Raw genomic sequence first — 21,453 nt, 5'->3', positions numbered from 1 at the left:
AAAGCAATTTCTGTAGAGAACACATCACATAGCTCTCAATATGGGCCCTCATACAGGACTTATTATGTTTTGTCCTTATACCTGTTTTCTTCAATCTGTTCTCTGAGTTGTCCTTTTGCCTCCCTCTGAGAGATGCAGTGAGATGATAGAAGTATATCGGAACATGTTGTAGTGAATGAAAGGCAGTAAATTGCTCACACGGTGCAATACTTCACTTGAGAGTTGGATCACAATGTTCAGTTATGAGTGACTGAAAATGTAGGGTTTGGGCTTGTCAAACACAGTATTTGACAGTATCTTTGAACAGATGGTTTATGACAATCCATCACAATTAGAAAGAATAAAGCACTAGACATGAACAAAGTGACAGACACATGCTGAGCAAAGTCTAGTTGTTCCTTGGAAATGAAATCCAGACTAAATGCTCTCTGCATAAAGGACAAACAACACATTTAAAAGCTAAAGATAAGCCGTTAGCTTAATGCGCCTTTAATTGTGTTCTTAGAGCAAGGTTTAAACAACAATGTGAATAAAAGTGGTGACTCTGGAATGATTCACTATGGAAGTATGACCATAGGTAAAAGGGACAGGCAACAGCTTGGCAGTGTGCTATAAGGACAAAGTCAGCTGTACCAAAAGCATTTCAGACTACTGTTTCATCATGAGACTGCATGCATTTCAAATGCATTGCCAATATGTATAACTGTTTATGTATCGTCTGTGTAAACATATCGTCTGTGTAAACATATCGTCTGTAAACATATCGTCTGTGTAAACATATCGTCTGTGTAAACATGTCGTCTGTGTAAACATATCGTCTGTGTAAACATATCGTCTGTGTAAACATGTCGTCTGTGTAAACATATCGTCTGTGTAAACATATCGTCTGTGTAAACATATCGTCTGTGTAAACATGTCGTCTGTGTAAACATGTCGTCTGTGTAAACATGTCATCTGTGTAAACATATCGTCTGTGTAAACATATCATTAGTGTAAACATATCATCTGTGTAAACATATCATTTGTGTCCCCTAATTTGCAAAACTGTTTCTTCTTAATATTTGAATTATACCAATGAAACATGCATGGCCTCTTCCTCCCTTGTAGACAAAGTATTTATTACATTAATGTTGGATTGCTTTTCAACAAGTAGAGTGATCTAAGCTAGGGATGGTTGACCAGAAGTTCAATTAACAGCTTAAATATGATACGAAGTAATACTGAGGCCAGTATCATCAATATCGACTGTATACTTTCTATAAAGAGGGAGAAAATTATATTAAATACTTTGACTGTACTCAGCACAGTATTATAAATCTTGTCACCTGGCAAGCACGTTCATTTTATCAAAACACAGATGTCTTTTCGCAAAGGACTAGACTAGTATTATGTAGGCCTATTTAAGGAATGCTGAAATGACCAATTTAACTGCTTCCACGAGAATAAAATTGCGGATGCATTCAGATAACAATTCCATTACCTTACCTCCTCCTATAGTGACAGTAATCCTGTGAAAATAGAGGTTAAAATACATTTCACATTGTAGCATTAACAACACATTTCTATGAACGTTTTATTTTTTGGAGATTCATTTCCGAGCTATTGTAATCCTTATTATTCATTTTATTATCCTGCACAAGTATTAAGATGTAAATGTATTTCAGATTTTCCTACTTAATAATACAATTCTATGTCATGTGGATATACAACCCTTTCTTGACTTCAGCTAATGTCGAGATCATTACACACAGATATCCCCATTGGGTCACCACTATTGGACCCATTACTTATTCAGAAATGCTAAAAGTGTTTTCAGAGAAGCATAAGTATTTTTTTTGTCACTATTACTGTATATCTTTCTATAACATAATGTTTGCTGGAAAAATATTACTAAGTTTATATTCTGTTCGTGTCACGTTACCTTTGTAATTGAGATTTACGCCAACGAGTTTGCCTTTCCCTGTCTCCAGTAGCTGACTTGACTCTAACCTGTTTTTCTCTCTGTCCAGAATGACTATCGCAAGCTGTCTATGCAGTGTAAGGACTTTGTAGTGGGAGTGCTGGACCTCTGTCGGGACACAGAGGAAGTGGAAGCCATTTTGAATGGAGATGTTACTGCTGAGAAGGAGTCGGGGCAGGGCCTTCGCTCTCTCCTGAGCAGGGTCAAACTGGCCATCAAGTACGAGGTGAAAAAGGTAAGTAGCTAACAGTTTCCTTTATCTATCCTCAGATCCTAGACCTGTAGTTGACTTCTCAATACTTCAACAGGCATTAACTCTTCCCATGTAAACTCTCTCTGACCGGTGATCTCTTATTGGTTGAATGCTGAACATATCCAGTATGTCCTGTAGAAGTGAAGCAAACAAAAACTATCCATTTGGTTGGACTCACATCACACCTTATTTTCTAGCTGCAAAACAGCACTGCAACGCTCTCTTATCTCTCGATCGTGTAAGTTATTTCTAGAATTTAGAATATACTGTACTCATTCAAAATGATTCACAGGACACGCCACTTTACATCAAAGTGCCTCCATTGCTACTTGCCTGTGTACCAGACCTGCATCCATACCTCTTCTACCCCTCTTCACTGGCCCTGCCTACAAAATTCACTTTCAACTCAACAGGGCTTCTTTTATGACACTATCTACAGTATCCATCCATTTAGCATCAACATTTTGGTACTACACTTTTTGCAACAGTCAGACATTTTCATTGATTCAATGCTGCTTGCTTTAGTTTTTTTTGCCAGAACGACTTTATGTTGTAGGGAAACCACTGTGCTGTATCTCAAAGTTCAACTAATGACTAAACATAACCTTCCTGTTCAGAGTGTCTAGAAGTAACACAGCAATATGTCAACCAAGTCAAAATCAACGTATTGAATGTATACAACTTTATTTAACCAGGTAGGCTAGTTGAGAACAAGTTCAACTGGAACGAAAGGCGGCCAAATGAGGTGTTGGCTTTAGGGATGATCAGTGGGATACACCTGCTGGAGCGCGTGCTACGGTTGGGTGTTGCCATCGTGACCAGTGAACTGAGATAAGGCGGAGCTTTACCTAGCATGGACTTGTAGATGACCTGGAGCCAGTGAGTCTGGCGACGAATATGTAGCGAGGGCCAGCCGACTAGAGCATACAGGTCGCAGTGGTGGGTGGTATAAGGTGCTTTAGTAACAAAACGGATGGCACTGTGATAAACTGCATCCAGTTGCTGAGTAGAGTATTGGAAGCTATTTTGTAGATGACATCGCCGAAGTCGAGGATTGGTAGGATAGTCAGTTTTACTAGGGTAAGTTTGGCGGCGTGAGTGAAGGAGGCTTTGTTGCGAAATAGAAAGCCAATTCTAGATTTGATTTTAGATTGGAGATGTTTGATATGAGTCTGGAAGGAGAGTTTACAGTCTAGCCAGACACCTAGGTACTTATAGATGTCCACATATTCTAGGTCGGAACCATCCAGGGTGGTGATGCTAGTCGGGCGGGCGGGTGCAGGCAGCGAACGGTTGAAAAGCATGCATTTGGTTTTACTAGCATTTAAGAGCAGTTGGAGGCCACGGAAGGAGTGTTGTATGGCATTGAAGCTCGTTTGGAGGTTAGATAGCACAGTGTCCAAGGACGGGCCGGAAGTATACAGAATGGTGTCATCTGTGTAGAGGTGGATCAGGGAATCGCCCGCAGCAAGAGCAACATCATTGATATATACAGAGAAGAGTCAGCCCGAGAATTGAACCCTGTGGCACCCCCATAGAGACTGCCAGAGGGCCGGACAGCATGCCCTCCGATTTGACACACTGAACTCTGTCTGCAAAGTAGTTGGTGAACCAGGCAAGGCAGTCATCAGAAAAACCGAGGCTACTGAGTCTGCCGATAAGAATATGGTGATTGACACGAGTCGAAAGCCTTGGCAAGGTCGATGAAGACGGCTGCACAGTACTGTCTTTTATCGATGGCGGTTATGATATCGTTTAGTACCTTGAGCGTGGCTGAGGTGCACCCGTGACCGGCTCAGAAACCAGATTGCACAGCAGAGAAGGTACGGTGGGATTCGAGATGGTCAGTGACCTGTTTGTTGACTTGGCTTTTGAAGACCTTAGGGGCAGGGGGCAGGGCAGGATGGATATAGGCCCATAGGGGCAGGGCAGGATGGATATAGGTCTGTAACAGTTTGGGTCTAGGGTGTCTCCCCCTTTGAAGAGGGGGATGACTGCGGCAGCTTTCCAATCCTTGGGGATCTCAGACTATATGAAAGAGAGGTTGAACAGGCTGGTAATAGGGGCTGCGACAATGGCGGCGGATAGTTTCAGAAATAGAGGGTCCAGATTGTCAGCGCCCAGCTGATTTGTACGGGTCCAGGTTTTGCAGCTCTTTCAGAACATCTGCTATCTGGATTTGGGTAAAGGAGAACCTGGAGAGGCTTGGGCGAGTAGCTGCGGGGGGAGCTGTTGGCCGAGGTTGGAGTAGCCAGGAGGAAGGCATGGCCAGCCGTTGAGAAATGCTTGTTGTAGTTTTCGATAATCATGGATTTATCGGTGGTGACCGTGTTACCTAGCCTCAGTGCAGTGGGCAGCTGGGAGGAGGTGCTCTTGTTCTCCATGGACTTCACAGTGTCCCAGAACTTTTTGGAGTTAGAGCTACAGGATGCAAATTTCTGCCTGAAGAAGCTGGCCTTCGCTTTCCTGACTGACTGCGTGTATTGGTTCCTGACTTCCTTGAACAGTTGCATATCGCGGGGACTATTCGATGCTATTGCAGTCCGCCACAGGATGTTTTTGTGCTGGTCGAGGGCAGTCAGGTCTGGAGTGAACCAAGGGCTATATCTGTTCTTAGTTCTGCATTTTTTGAACAGAGCATGCTTATCTAAAATGGTGAGGAAGTTACTTTTAAAGAATGACCAGGCATCCTCAACTGACGGGATGAGGTCAATATCCTTCCAGGATACTCGGGCCAGGTCGATTAGAAAGGCCTGCTCACAGAAGTGTTTTAGGGAGCGTTTGACAGTGATGAGGGGTGGTCGTTTGACTGCGGCTCCGTAGCGGATACAGGCAATGAGGCAGTGATCGCTGAGATCCTGGTTGAAGACAGCAGAGGTGTATTTGGAGGGCCAGTTGGTCAGGATGACGTCTATGAGGGTGCCCTTGTTTACAGATTTAGGGTTGTACCTGGTGGGTTCCTTGATGATTTGTGTGAAATTGAGGGCATCTAGCTTAGATTGTAGGACTGCCGGGGTGTTAAGCATATCCCAGTTTAGGTCACCTAACAGAACAAACTCTGAAGCTAGATGGGGGGCGATCAATTCACAAATGGTGTCCAGGGCACAGCTGGGAGCTGAGGGGGGTCGGTAGCAGGCGGCAACAGTGAGAGACTTATTTCTGGAGAGAGTAAATTTTTTTAATTAGTAGTTCGAACTGTTTGGCTATGGACCTGGAAAGTATGACATTACTTTGCAGGCTATCTCTGCAGTAGACTGCAACTCCTCCCCCTTTGGCAGTTCTATTTTGACGGAAAATGTTATAGGTGGGTATGGAAATCTCAGAATTTTTGGTGGCCTTCCTGAGCCAGGATTCAGACACGGCAAGGACATCAGGGTTAGCAGAGTGTGCTAAAGCAGTGAGTAAAACAAACCGATGGAGGAGGCTTCTGATGTTGACATGCATGAAACCAAGTTTTTTCGATCACAGAAGTGAACAAATGAGGGTGCCTGGGGACATGCAGGGCCTGCGTTTACCTCCACATCACCCGCGGAACAGAAGAAGAGTAGTATGAGTGTGTGGCTAAAGGCTATCAAAACTGGTCGCCTAGAGCGTTGGGGACAAAGAATAAAAGGAGCAGATTTCTGGGCATGGTAGAATATATTCAGGGCATAATGCGCAGACAGGGTATGATGGGGTGCGGGTACAGCGGAGGTAAGCCCAGACACTGGGTGATGATAAGAGAGATTGCATCTCTGGACATGCTGATTATGATTATAGTGCTGTCACATGATTATAGTTACAAGTAAATCCAGTGTATGACAGCACCACTTATCCAAAATATAAAAAATATAAAATAAAAATGAAGTCATAAAGAACCAACACAAAAATACAAGTAAAGCACCAGCCAGCCAGCCAGTCACATGTATGTTATGTGCCAGTCAGCCAGCCAGCCAGTCACATGTATGTTATGTGCCAGTCAGCCAGCCAGCCAGTCACATGTATGTTATGTGCCAGTCAGCCAGTCACATGTATGTTATGTGCCAGTCAGCCAGCCAGTCACATGTATGTTATGTGCCAGTCAGCCAGCCAGTCACATGTATGATATGTGCCAGCCAGCCAGTCACATGTATGTTATGTGCCAGTCAGCCAGCCAGTCATGTGTATGTTATGTGCCAGTCAGCCAGCCAGTCATGTGTATGATATGTGCCAGTCAGCCAGCCAGCCAGTCACATGTATTTTATGTGCCAGTCAATGAGCCAGCCAGTCACATGTATGTTATGTGCCAGTCAGCCAGCCAGCCAGTCACATGTATGATATGTGCCAGTCAGCCAGCCAGCCAGCCAGTCACATGTATCTTATGTGCCAGTCAGCCAGTCACATGCATGTTATGTGCCAGTCAACAAGCCAGCCAGTCACATGTATGTTATGTGCCAGTCAGCCAGCCAGTCACATGTATGTTATGTGCCAGTCAGCCAGCCAGTCACATGTATGTTATGTGCCAGTCAGCCAGCCAGTCACATGTATGTTATGTGCCAGTCAGCCAGCCAGCCAGTCACATGTATGTTATGTGTCAGTCAGCCAGCCAGCCAGTCACATGTATGATATGTGCCAGTCAGCCAGCCAGCCAGTCACATGTATGTTATGTGCCAGTCAACAAGCCAGCCAGTCACATGTATGTTATGTGCCAGTCAGCCAGCCAGTCACATGTATGTTATGTGCCAGTCAGCCAGCCAGTCACATGTATGTTTTGTGCCAGTTATCCAGCCAGTCACATGTATGTTATGTGCCAGCCAGCCAGCCAGCCAGTCACATGTATGTTATGTGCCAGCCAGCCAGTCACATGTATGTTATGTGCCAGCCAGCCAGTCACATGTATGTTATGTGCCAGCCAGCCAGCCAGTCACATGTATGTTATGTGCCAGCCAGCCAGTCACATGTATGTTATGTGCCAGCCAGCCAGCCAGTCACATGTATGTTATGTGCCAGTCAACGAGCCAGCCAGTCACATGTATGTTATGTGCCAGTCAACGAGCCAGCCAGTCACATGTATGTTATGTGCCAGTCAGCCAGCCAGTCACATGTATGTTATGTGCCAGTCAACGAGCCAGACAGTCACATGTATGTTATGTGCCAGTCAACGAGCCAGCCAGTCACATGTATGTTATGTGCCAGTCAACCAGAGCCAGCCAGTCACATGTATGTTATGTGCCAGTCAGCCAGCCAGTCAGTCACATGTATGTTATGTGCCAGTCAGCCAGGCAGTCAGTCACATGTATGTTATGTGCCAGTCAGCCAGGCAGTCACATGTATGTTATATGCCAGTCAGCCAGCCAGTCACATGTATATTATGTGCCAGTCAACCAGCCAGTCAGTCACATGTATGAACCAGTCAGCCATCCAGCCAGTCACATGTATGTTATGTGCCAGTTAGCCAACCAGCAAGCCAGTCACTTGTATGTTATGTGCTAGTCAGCCAGCCAATCACATGGATGTTATGTGCCAGTCAGACAGCCAGCCAGCCAGCCAATCACATGTGTGTTATGTCCCAGTCAGACAGCCAACCAGTCAATCACGTGTGTTATGTGCCAGTCAGCCAGCCAGCCAATCACATGTGTGTTATGTGCCAGTCAGCCAGCCAGCCAATCACATGTGTGTTATGTGCCAGTCAGCCAGCCAGCCAGTCAATCACATGTGTGTTATGTGCCAGTCAGACAGCCAGCCAGTCAATCACATGTGTGTTATGTGCCAGTCAGACAGCCAGCCAGTCAATCACATGTGTGTTATGTGCCAGTCAGTCAGCCAGCCAGTAACATGTATGTTATATGCCAGCAAGCCAGTCACATGTATGGTATATGCCAGTCAGCCAGTCACATGTATGGTATGTGCCAGTTAGCCAGCCAGCTAGTCACATGTATGTTATATGCCAGCCAGACAGCCAGTCACATGTATGTTATATGCCAGCCAGCCAATCATGTGTAGGATATGTGCCAGCCAACTGAGCCAGTCACATATATGTTATATGCCAGCCAGCCAGTCAGTCAGATTTTTAGTGCAGCAAAATTACCCTGAATTGGAGGCAGCCAGGCACATGTATGCTGCCAGCCAGCCAGCAAACTTCTTAGTACAGTATTATTAATCATAGGACTGGGTGAGCTTTGCCTACTCTGTGGGATTTCCTGCGCTCAAGGTCGTCCGGTGATGTGATGTTAATCAAGCTAACAGTTAAATGGCATGGATAAAAGTGCTGCACTCCCTGCATAAAGGGGCCATCATACACTGCAATTTTAAAAGATTAGATTTTGACAATAACTAATACCTCACTAAGGCCTTCTTCTTGCCATAATGTGTGAGGTTCATTGATATAAATGCATGATGGAATTGAAACCGACATTAACGTGATTGATTAATTAGCAGCCGTGGCCACAATGGTAAAGGGTGTTGTCTCCTCTTCCATGGTAAAGGATGTTGTCTCCTCCTCCACCATGGTAAAGGATGTTGTCTTCTCCTCCACCATGGTAAAGGACGTTGTCTCCTCCTCCACCATGGTAAAGGACGTTGTCTCCTCCTCCACCATGGTAAAGGACGTTGTCTCCTCCTCCACCATGGTAAAGGACGTTGTCTCCTCCTCCACCATGGTAAAGGACGTTGTCTCCTCCTCCACCATGGTAAAGGACGTTGTCTCCTCCTCCACCATGGTAAAGGACGTTGTCTCCTTCTCCACCATGGTAAAGGACATTGTCTCCTCCTCCACCATGGTAAAGGACGTTGTCTCCTCCTCCACCATGGTAAAGGACGTTGTCTCCTCCTCCACCATGGTAAAGGACGTTGTCTCCTCCTCCACCTTGTTAAAGGGCATTGTCTACTCCTCCACCATGGTAAAGGACGTTGTCTCCTTCTCCACCATGGTAAGGACGTTATCTCCTCCACCACCATGATTGTTCAGATGTCATGGTATGAAACTCAGATGCGGCCTCAATCTGATTTGGCTCTATACTGTTGTTTTATGAAGAAGAAAAGGATAATAACATATTAATATGATTGAGGGATTTTTTATATTATTGTTTTGTATCCTTTATTAAACCAGGGAAGTCCCATTGAGATTGACATTTCCTTTTCAAGTAAGCCTAGGGCCATATGGTTTAAGTGTCTCAGAGTAAGAGTGCTGATCTAGGATCAGGCCCCCCTGTCCATGTGTCACGTCTACTCCTGCTCCTCCCCTCCGGCATTGACGTTGCCACAGTACTAACCACCGGTCCTGGGATTCATCAGTACGCACACCTGGCATCCATCATTACGCGCACCTACAGATCATTATGATTCACACCTGGATTCCATTACCTTCATCATTATCTCCCCCTTATCTGTCCCTCCCTTACGTTCATTCCTCAGTCGGTATCATTCCTGTGTTCATGCTATATCGCCACTGTTACGCTGTCTCGTTTCATGTTTGTTGATTTATTAAACGTTGCACCTGCTTCTTGACTCACAGCGTCATTGTTACACCATGTAATCTTATTCAAAACTGACCGTGAATCAGCACTCCTTTTCTGAAATGCTTGGTACATAAGGGCCCTGGCCAAGAAAGCACCATTTATTAAAGACTTGCTCCAGAACTTTGGCAACTACTAAGTATTTATAAACCTCACACTTTGAGCAGGATGTGTCAATGTGTAGTTCATACATGCATAATATATGAGCAGAATTAATGTCTTCCCTAAATTAGCCACAAAATCCCTAGTTTAAAAGTGAGTCTTTTTCTGGAAGCTGTGCTAAGCCATTTTCCCTACATTTTCCCCCACGTGAGCCAGCCCCGTAGCAATTTGAGTTCTAGCCAATGAGCTTCAGCCCCTTGCCATTTGAGTGACAGCTAGCAAGATGCACACACAGCCGAGCGAGTGAGCGCAATCACGTGGTGCACATATCTGCACATACTCTACATGACCAAAAGTATGTAGACACGTGCTCGTCGAACATCTCATTCCAAAATCATGGGCATTACTATGGAGGTGGTCCCCCCTTTGCTGCTAGAACAGCCTCCACTCTTCTGGGAAGGCTTTCCACTAGATGTTGGAACATTGCTCTGGGGACTTGCATCTATTTAGCCACCAGAATTAGCGAGGTCGAGCACTGATGTTGGGTGATTAGGCCTGGCTCGCAGTCGGCGTTCCAATTCATCCCAATTCATCCCAAAGGTGTTTGATGGGGTCGAGGTCAGGGCTCCCTGCAGGCCAGTCAAGTTCTTCCACACTGATCTCAACAAACCATTTCTGTATGGACCTCGCTTTGTGCAAGGGTCATTGTCATGCTGAAACAGGAAAGGGCCTTTCCCAACTGTTGCCACAAAGTTGGAAGCACAGAATCGTCTAAAATGTAATTCTATACTGGAGCGTTAATATTTCTCTTTACTGGAACTAAGGAGCCTATCCCGAACCATGAATAACAGCCCCAGACCATTAACTTTACGGGTTAACTTAGCTTTAACATGAACTTTATAGGCACTATGCATTGGGGCAGGTAGGGTTCTCCCGGGATCCGCCAAACCCAGATTTGTCCATTGGACTGCTAGTTGGTGAAGCATGATTCATCACTCTAGAGAATGTGTTTCCACTGCTCTAGAGTCCAATGGTGGTGAGCTTTAGTCCTAGACATTGCTCGGCAATGGAAACCCATGTCATGAAGCTCCCGACGCACACTTTCTGTGTTGACGTTGCTTCCAGTGGCAGTTTGGAACTTCGTAGTGAGTGTTTCAACTGAGGACTGAGGATTTTTACGGGGCACACACATCAGCACTCAACGGGTCCCTTTCTGTGAGTTTGTGTGGCCTACAACTTCACGACTGAGCCGTTGCTGCTCCTAGACGTTTCCACTTCACAATAACAGCACTTACAGTTGACCGGGGCAGCTCTAGCAGTCCATAAATTTGATGAACTGACTTGTTAGAATGGTGGCAACCTATGACGGTGCCACATTGAAAGTTATTGAGCTCTTCAGTAAAGCCATTCTACTGCCAATGTTTGTCTGTGGAGATTGGATGGCTGTGTGCTCGATTTTATACACATGACAGCAACGGGTGTGGCTGAAATAGCCGAATCCACTAATTTGAAGGGGTGTCTACATACTTTTGTGTACATAGTGGATGTGACATAGTATGCTACTTTAAGAACTACTGTCTAAAAAGCATGCAGAAGTACCAGATAATCTCTTTAAGCAACCAGGTGGAATTCTTAACACCACAACAGAATGACAAGGAGGCATTTGAGGTAGTGCCAAATCCCATAAGCAGTGTAGTGCGTTTACAGTGTTTCTCAGCCTCAGGCTCCCACTTGAGAAATACATCTGCAAGCAACATCCTCTCTCCCTATTGTCAATGGATCCAGCCTGAGGGAGCACTTTGCTATTTCGCAAGGCCCCAAATTACATTTTCCTAATCTGCAGCAGAGATGCAAACTGGAGCTGGCGCTCTTCACACTCTAACACATGGACACATGGAGGGGAATCCTGATTGTGTGTGCCACGTTTCCCCTCAGGAACATTGAGTCATCTGGATCCAGCTCCCCAGAATGTGACTTAGCTGTGCCATGAACACAGATAGAATGCCCTGATTGACTGAACACATAAAGATCTATTTTATCCAGCAAAATGTTGTTGCAGACTACAGATGATGTAATACAAATCTCTGTGACAGATGCCTTGGCACCACCACTGTGATTTTGGGCTTAATCAAATGAAATTATATTTGTATTTGTCACATATTTGTCACACCAAATACAACAGTTCTACAACAATCTTTTGTGTCAGTGTAGTGTGTGTGTAAAGTGAGTGTATATACAGTCTTATGAGTTTGCATAGTCAGTGTAACATAGTGTCAATGCAGATAGTCCGGGTAACCATTCAGTTAACTATTTAGCTGTCTTATGGCATGGAGGTAGAAGCTATCTCTGAGCCAGTTGGTCCGAGAGCCAATGCCATACCGTTTGCTGGACAGTAGCAAAGTGAACAGTCTATTGCTTGGGTGGTTGAAGTCTTTGGCAATTTTTGGGCCTTCCTCTGATGCCTGATATAGAGGTCCTGGATGGCAGGGAGCTCGGCCCTAGTGATGTTCTGGGCCGTCCGCACCACCCTCTGTAGTGCTTTGCGGTTGAGGGCAGTGCAATTGCCATAGCAAGCAGTGATGCAGCCAGTCGAGATGCTCTCGAAGGTGCTGCTGTAGAACATTTTGAGGGTCCGAGGGGCCATGACAAATTTTTCAGCCTCTTGAGAGGGAAGGGACGCTGCTTTCTTCACGACTGTGCGTGTGTGTGTGGACCATGTTAAGTCCTTAGAGATGTAGACGCAAATGAACTTGAAGCTCTCGACCCGCTCCACAACAACCCTGTCGATGTGGATGGGGGCTTGCTCTCCTCTCTTTCTCCTATAGTCCACAATCACCTCCTTACTGATGTTAAGGTGAAGCTGTTTTTTGACAAGTCAGTCTGTTTATTTGCCAAATGACCATTTGCTCCATATGTTAAAAGCCCATAAGTGTAAATTCACTGTTTTGCAACTTAAATCAAAATCAAATCAAATCAAATGTATTTATATAGCCCTTCGTACATCAGCTGATATCTCAAAGTGCTGTACAGAAACCCAGCCTAAAACCCCAAACAGCAAACAATGCAGGTGTAGAAGCACGGCCTCAAATGAACTTGAAGCTTAAAGACGATGCACAGAGCTTACCCATGAGGGTGCACAACAATTGAAGTCAATAAATCATTGTTTTAGTCAAAGTAGGATCAGTGGTGTATAGTATTTACAGTGCCTTCGGGAAGTATTAAGAACGTTGACTTTTTCCACATTTTGTTACAGCCTTATTCTAAAATGGATTACATTTTTAAAAATTCTGAGCAGTCTACACACAATACCCCATAATGACAAAGCAAAACACGTTTTTAGAGATTTTTGCAGATTTATTTATTAAAACAGAAATTGACATAAGTATTTAGACAATATTGCTATGAGACTCAAAATTGAGCTCAGGTGTATCCTGTTTCTATTGATCATACTTGATGTTTCTACAACTTAATTGGTGTCCACCTGTAGTAAATTCAATTGATTGGACAAGCACAAACCTGTCTATATAAGGTCCCACAATTGACAGTGCATGTCAGAGCAAAAACCAAGCCATGATGTTGAAGGAATTGTCCATAGAGCTCCGAGACAGGATTGTGACGAGGCACAGATCTGGGGAAGGTTACCAAAACATTTCTGCAGCATTGAAGGTCCCCAAGAACAGTGGCCACCTTCATCATTCTTAAATGGAAGAAGTTTGGAAACACCAAGACTCTTCCTAGAACTGGCCGCCTGGACAATCGGGGGAGAAGGGTCATGACCAGGGAGGTGGGTGTATCTGTACTATACTTTACTATTTATACTGTATTTTTGACAACTCTTACTTTTACTCCACTACATTCCTATAGAAAATAATGTTATTTTTACTCCATTCATTTCCCCTGACACCCAAAAGGACTCCACGGGGCCAGGGCCGGCTGATATCCCAGGACGCACTAGAAGGGAGTCTGCCAAGTGGAGTGACAAAGTGAGTTCTGGGCGTACCCAGCCCAGGGAAGGAACCAGGCCCACTCCCCCTGCCGCTCCTGGCAGTGACTCCTAAGGAACCTCCCCTTCCTCTGGTTGGTCCTCTCCACCTGCCCGTTGGACTGAAGCCGGTTCCCGGATGTGTGGCTGGCCACGGCCCCCATCTTCTCCAAGAAAGCTCTTCATAACCGCGACGTGAATTGGGGGCCACGGTCGTAGACTATGTCCTCTGGAAGGCCATAGTGCCTGAAGACCTGCTGGAAGTTTGCCTCAGCAACCTGGAGGGTGGGTAGGAAGACCAGAGAGAGGGATGAAATGGTAGGATTTAGAGAATCTGTCCACAGCAACCATAATAGTGGTGAAACCATCAGACGGAGGGAGATCAGTCAAAGAATCTATGGACAGATTGGACCAAAGCCGCTGAGGCATGGGAAGGAGTTTCCCTGCTGTAGCGTGTCCCGGGGATATTTGGTTTGGGCACATACGAGGCAGGAGTTGACAAAGCGGGCGACGTCCTGCGCAAAGGTGGACCATCAGTACTTTGCAGAGATGGATTTAACGGTGCAGGTGTTACCTGGGTGTCCAGCGGTGAGGGATGTGTGCGCCCAGGTCAACAGTCAGTCTCTTACCCCTGTGGGGACGTAGATGTGCTCAAGAGGGCAGGTAGCATGCAAGGGTTCCCTCTCCAGAGCCTGGCGGATGTCCACATATACGTCCCAAAACACGGGGCCAATGATACAGGGGGACGGAATGATAGGTTGGAGGGCACTTACAAGACTCTCAACTGACATGGAACCTAGGAAGGGTTTGGCAGAAAACTATGATGATGGAACACTCATGCCTACCTTGGGAGATGGGTGATCACGGGGCCGCCTCTCCGCTCCAGTGGACCCTGTGTTGGAAGGCACCAGACACAGCTGAAGTTGGTGCCCCTTCTGGCCGCCATCTGGACACAGCCCCAGCTGTCTCCGGTGACGCTACTCTGCCACAGAGAGGTGTGTGGCCCCTACCTCCATGGGTTCAGGATCTGCCTCAGAACGAACAAAGGAGGAGGGCGAGGAGAGTGAGGTGCCGGCGCTCCTGAAGAAGGTTGTCCAGATGGATGGCCATGGCGATGAGCATGTCTAAGGAAAGGTTGTTTTCCCGGCACGTCGATTGCATTAGGACCTCCTCGCGCAGTCATCTACTGAATAGGGTGCAGAAGACCGACGTCGAGCGCCGGAGAGAGGGAGTGGGAGTAGGCGTGACAGGAATGTGAAATGATTTATACTTTTACTTTTGATACTTAAGTATATTTTAGCAATTACATTTACTTTTGATACTTAAGTACATTTAAAACCTTTTTTTATTTTTTTTATTTACTCAAGTAGAATTTTACTGGTGACTTTCACTTTTACTTCAGTCATTTTCAATTAAGTTATCTTTACTTTGACTGAAGTATGACAATTGGGTACTTTTTCCACCACTGAGTATGATCTATTTGAGCTTGAAGTGGGGACTTTTTTCTGTGGCAATGCCGTAGGTTTCCCATATGATATGACGGCTAATACTTTTCAGTCTACGTTTCTTTCCAGGGCTGGGTTTTATTTGAATGTTACCACCCACCAGCATGGCACTGTTTATGAATCAGAAACACTTGCAAAGTCCTTCCTCTTTGCAAGTCTCAACTGAACCAAACAGCTTTTCGCCGTAGCCAACACTTGGCCGCCTGAGCCGTGGAGCAAATTAAAATAGGGGGTACAAACGTATGTTTTTTTTTTTCACCTCTACTTTTTTTTTACAGAAATTTAACATGGATCATTTATACATTTCAACCTACTTTTTTAGCTAGTCTGTATTAAAATATATATATATAAATATATACATTTCATAAATGGCACTTTGCATCCATGCTCCCCCATCGCCCCAACATGAATTCTTCACTACATGCTTCATTGCTTTGATTGGTGCAGCCAGCGTCTATCCTATATTATAAACTGGTTAGTTTGAGCCCTGAATGCTGATTGGCTGACAGCCGTGGTATATCCGACCATGTACCACGGGTTTGAACTGCTGATTTTTACTGCTCTAATTACGTTGATAACCTGTTTATAAAATATCAATAAGGCACCTCAGGGTTTGTGGTATATGGCCAATATACAACCAATATACCAAGGCTAAGGGCTGTGTCCAGGCACTCCGTGTTGCATTGTGCGTAAGAACACTTCTTACCTGTGGTATATTGGCCATATACCACCCCCCCTCGTGCCTTATTGCTTAAATGAACAGGCACCTGCAAAATAACATTCAAGGAACTTGTTTATCTATTTTTGTTCTGTTGTAACATTTTGTATTGGTGTTTTGTGTCTGATGCACTCAGGGTGTTGTTACATGTCATTTGCGAAATGCATCATGAGCAAAGTAATTGTAGCCTATCATTTCACTTCCCCTGTGAGAACCATGAGCACGGCTGACTTGGCTTTGCTGTACCACAGCTGAAAGCCTGCCAGTTTCACCGTGTCCATTATAATGTAGAAAAACAGTCTCTTATGGAAGATGCCAAAACTTTGGAGATAACAATAGATGGTGAATTCAAAGATACTGGTTTCCATCTGTGGTGAAGTTTTCCCTATTATGCTAATGAAAACTCCAGTAGAACCAGTTTAGCCAGCTGGCTAATCCTTTGAATACAGAGTAGTTTGGAAAAAGACTGCAACAACAGATAACGTTAGCTAGTCAGATAAGGTTAATAAGATGGCTAGCTAAGGTTAGCATGCTACCTAGCTACACTGACAGCTGTCAATTGCCTATTTGTTGATGTTTCTCGATCACTCGAGGTGGAAGTCATTACAACATTATTTCCCTTCCCCAATTTGTGAATATGTATATTCTTCGGAGGTGGAACCTAAACAAAAATTATATCGAAATAGGGGCGGCATTGCCCTCTGGTGGGCGCATTTAAAATCAAACGATGTGTATAAACCCTGGACTGCTTATGCTATGTATTGGCCAGTGAAAGGCTTTGAAGCCACCGGTCAGCCATATTGGTACTCCTCAGAAGGAGCAGTCCTCCATAGGAATTAATGGAATTCTACAATCTTTCAATATTATCTTTCAAGGACAAAATGGTATGTATTACAGTAACATTATTACTCTCTAAAAGTATATATTTTAAGGAATATAAGGAAAACAAATGTAGACATTAATAAATGAATTTCTATATCGTCCAAAATATTATTTTTTACACTGGAGTAGGAGTACCAAGATGGCTGCGCGGTGGCTTCAAACAAATAGATATCTAGGGTTAATGCATATAATTGGTTAAAGTGGAAAGACCAGTGCCAATTTTTGTTAATTGCAACTTTTCCAACTTTTCCAGTCAATATATCATCTGGCTCTGTGTGCACTTGCTATGTTAATGATGCTGAGTGTTTGGTGTCATCACTGTGACTTGCGGTTTTATGGTTTTTGTTGTCAGGCTTGGGTAGGTTACTTTCTAAATGTAATCCATTACAGTTACTAGTTACCTGTCCAAAATTGTAATCCATAACGTAATTTTTGGATTACCCAAACGCTTTCTACTACATATAATAATATGGTTAATAATGTAATCTGATTACAATATTTTTGCTGGTAACGTAACGGATTACATTAACTGTTTAAAAAAAAATCCCTTATATGTAACTGATTACATGTAATCCGTTACTCCCCAACCCTGTTATATTGTCATTATAGTTTATTTGTACGTGTGTTTATGTTGCTGCCTGTTGCCCAGGGCGCCCTTGAAAAACAGATTTGCATGTCAGTGTGACTCACAAGGTTAAATGAATCATAAAAAAATAAAAGGATTAACTGGAAAATAAGTTGTACAGCAAGTTGAATCTTTAGTTGGTACTTCAGACAACTGAAACAAAAAACATGCCATTACAGTTAGCTTGTAAAATGGGATTTGAAAGGTTAGATAATTTTATGCATTAAGTAAATCATAAGGAAGTTGCATAGCAAGTTGAATCATTAGTTGGCACCGTATAAAATTGTATAAAATAACATTCCATCAGGATAAATAGCTTTAAAAAGCTTTTGAAAAACTGTAAGGCAAAGTGACATCTTTCAGGATGACTCAAACCACCATTAGAGCTTTTGAACACCTATTGTAGCTTGCTACCCCTGACAGACATTGAGTTTCTACCTATTGATTTTTGCCCAGGTTTTCTCACATGAAGTGTTTTAAAATGTCCTTATCCTGTTACTGGCAGGTTAATGTTCACCTCAACTCTTCTGCATCTCGTTCTTGTCCCATGATTTTTGTACACTGACAAATTCCAATGCTTCACGGCTCTCCCTCTCCAAAGAATCGATAATAATAGACTCACTGCTCCTTATTCATAGCTGTTCTGGCTTTGCCTCGATTCCTCATTCAACAGCATAATTAACTGGCCATATTTTCCAATTCAGTCATTGCTAGCCTTGCAGCAAAAAGGGGGAGCCGATGTAGCACAACCATGACATTAAAAACCCAAAGGCACAGATGGGCTCCATTTAGAACACATTGCACACTTTGAGGATGGAGCTTGTTTCTTGCTACAGGTGGCAATGCACCTCTCTCTGACCCAGAATTAATTTTGTCTGTATCTCAAAGTTTTTCTCGAAGTACCTGGGAGCAACCGTTTGAGGGTGAATCCCATATAAATCCCAAGAAATGGCCACCACTCCCGTCCATGATTTCTTTCTTCCATTGGAATTGCATGTCTGTTTGTACCCATATTAGAATGAACATGGGAACCCAAACTTTTTACATCCCCTTGATACTGGTTAATGTTCTTATCTTGTAGTATTAGGTCTTTACAAAGCAAATAACAAAACGTTTGCTATTATAAAATGGTTATGGATTGACTGGGCTGGCAGACGGTGTCAAGAAAACCCACAAAGAGAACTGTTCAGTTCATTAATGGCTCAGTAGCTTTTGATTGAAAACGTCCATTACTCAGACAGGGAACACCACCTACCCAAATCTTCCCAGAGCAGCCACCGCTGACGAGGGCGTAATGTATTTCCCCAGATTTGATCAAGCCTGTTAATGTGATTAAATGAGACCCCCCCACACACACACGCACACACATAGACACACACTATAGGCCCACTTAAAATGCAAATGACCAAGCAATGACTGGTGTCCACCTGGTGCCTACAGAATAGATTCAGAACTGGGTTTTCATCCTCATTGTCCAGACTAAACGGAGTGGCAGTGTAGAGGATGAACCAGGTCTGCCACTCAGCCTCTTTGTTTCCCTAGACTGCTTTCCCATTTTATTAGCTCTATTATAAAGACAGTATATAGCTCATCCCTGCTTCCCCAGGCTGCTTCCCGATTGCGTTAACTTAAACATTACATCTCATTTCCTGTTTTCTCTCTCCTCCCCCACAGTTCGTGGCACACCCCAACTGCCAGCAGCAGCTGCTGACGATCTGGTATGAGAACCTGTCGGGCCTGAGGGAGCAGACTATCGCTGTAAAGTGCCTGGTGGTGGTGGCTGTGGCCCTGGGTCTGCCCCTGCTGGCTGTGGGTTACTGGTTCGCCCCTTGCAGTCGGGTAAGAGTACCACGTCCACTGACATACCGCTGACTCTCGCTTACCATTTGTTGTCGTAGTCAGAGCAATGTTGATGGAGTATGTTTGTTTACAAAACTGCACAAACGCTCGTATGCACATGCACGCTGAGATGTTGAACTGCTGTACCCTCTTTAACCACTCTGGTTATTATTTGACCCTGCTGGTCATCTATGAACGTTTGGACGTCTTGAAGAACGATCTGGCCTTGTAGTTGGAATCCAAAATTGGCAGATTTGTTATTGTTTTTATTTTGAGAAAATGCGCCTCCAGCATCGTGGAGAAAAAACTCGACATGCTCTGCTGTTCTATCTTGCGTGAAATTATGTACAATGATGTCAGAGGTGTTCGTTGTTTAACGTCTTTGTTGTAATATCGCAAACGGACCTGGCAGTTTCCCTGCTATAATCTCCACAGAACACAGCCAGGAGAGGACTGGCCACCCCTCAGAGCCTGGTTCCACTCTAGGTTTCTTCCTTGGTTCATTCCTTTCTAGGGAGTTTTTCACTGCCACTGTGCCTCTGCACAGTGCTCTTTGGGGTTATAGGCTGGGAATCTGTATTGCACTTTGTGACAACTGCTGATATAAAAAGGCTTTAGAAAATAAATGTGATAGCTTTATTTTGATTGATTGATGATTGTTTTGCAATGTGAAATTTAATGTCTGCCAAGAGAGTATAGATAAAAATCTGGCATGCAAGGCCACCCACCGCCATCATTCCTGCCACTAAGAACCTCTCAGGTAGATCAACTGGTGCATAACCAGGCTGTAGAGTTCAAGTGAAATAAATAGAGGCAGTGTTGGGACAAATAAAATGTGTTCCCTTCATTTATCTCAACTCAAACCAGAGTATATGAAGAGTATTGTTTCTAGCCCATATAATTACATATATATGGTTCCATTAGGAGTGTTGAAAAGTAAAACAGACATTTATAGCCAGCTGTGATTAAAGTAAATAAGTATAGGAGTGTGAGGGTAAATAGTCTAGTGGTGTGAGGGTAAATAAAAAGTCTAGGAATGTGTTGGTAAATAAATAGTCTAGGAGTATGAAGGTAAATAAATGGTCTAGGAGTGTGAAGGTAAATAAATAGTCTAGGAGTGTGAAGGTAAATAAATAGTCTAGGAGTGTGAGGGTAAATAAATAGTCTAGGGGTGTGAGGGTAAATAAATAATCTAGGGGTGTGAGGGTAAATAAATAATCTAGGGGTGTGAGGGTAAATAAATAGTCTAGGAGTGTGAGGGTAAATAAATAGTCTAGGAGTGTGAGGGTAAATAAATAGTCTAGGAGTGAGGGTAAATAAATAGTCTAGGAGTGAGGGTAAATAAATAGTCTAGGAGTGTGAGGGTAAATAAATAGTCTAGGAGTGTGAGGGTAAATAAATAGTCTAGGAGTGTGAGGGTAAATAAATAGTCTCGGGTGTGAGGGTAAATAAATAGTCTAGGAGTGTGAAGGTAAATAAATAGTCTAGGAGTGTGAGGGTAAATAAATAGTCTCGGGGTGTGAGGGTAAATAAATAGTCTCGGGGTGTGAGGGTAAATAAATAGTTTAGGAGTGTGAAGGTAAATAAATAGTCTAGGAGTGTGAAGGTAAATAAATAGTCTAGGAGTGTGAAGGTAAATAAATAGTCTAGGAGTGTGAAGGTAAATAAATAGTCTAGGAGTGTGAGGGTAAATAAATAGTCTCGGGGTGTGAGGGTAAATAAATAGTCTCAGGGTATGAGGTCTAAATAGTCTCGGGGTGTGAGGGTAAATAAATAGTCTTTAGGGGTGTGTGGGTAAATAAATAGTCTAACAATGTGTGTTTTAAATAAATAGTCTCGGGGTGTGAGGGTAAATAAATAGTCTCGGGGTGTGAGGTTAAATAAATAGTCTCGGGGTGTGAGGGTAAATAAATAGTCTCGGGGTGTGAGGGTAAATAAATTGTCTAGGAGTGTGAGGGTAAATAAATAGTCTTGAAGTGTGAGGGTAAATAAATAGGGTGTAGTGTGCTTGTTTGTTTATATTCACTTACCCTGCCCTACCCAGGTGGTTTATGGATAGGTCTTAAGTTTCAGTAGTATAACGAGAGTCTCTCACAACACTCCAATTAAATGTAA

The 21,453-nt window shown here is 43.8% G+C and overlaps 1 protein-coding gene across 1 annotated transcript in view; it reads left to right on the top strand.

Annotated features, from left to right (window-relative positions):
- Window positions 1-21,453, top strand: part of LOC118380059 (short transient receptor potential channel 3) — a 50,747-nt gene that overhangs the window by 12,141 nt on the left and 17,153 nt on the right. The window contains exons 4-6 of the mRNA XM_052511864.1: window positions 2,010-2,195; window positions 19,174-19,351; window positions 19,398-19,424. Of these exons, the coding sequence (XP_052367824.1) occupies window positions 2,010-2,195; window positions 19,174-19,351; window positions 19,398-19,424 (391 nt within the window). The remainder of the gene's footprint in view (window positions 1-2,009; window positions 2,196-19,173; window positions 19,352-19,397; window positions 19,425-21,453) is intronic.

The sequence above is a fragment of the Oncorhynchus keta genome, chromosome 4 (genome assembly GCF_023373465.1).
Source record: "Oncorhynchus keta strain PuntledgeMale-10-30-2019 chromosome 4, Oket_V2, whole genome shotgun sequence".
In the NCBI taxonomy this organism is placed as follows: Eukaryota; Metazoa; Chordata; class Actinopteri; order Salmoniformes; family Salmonidae; genus Oncorhynchus; species Oncorhynchus keta.
Note: the sequence above shows the minus strand (reverse complement) of the source record. Positions and strands in the feature narration are given on the sequence as shown.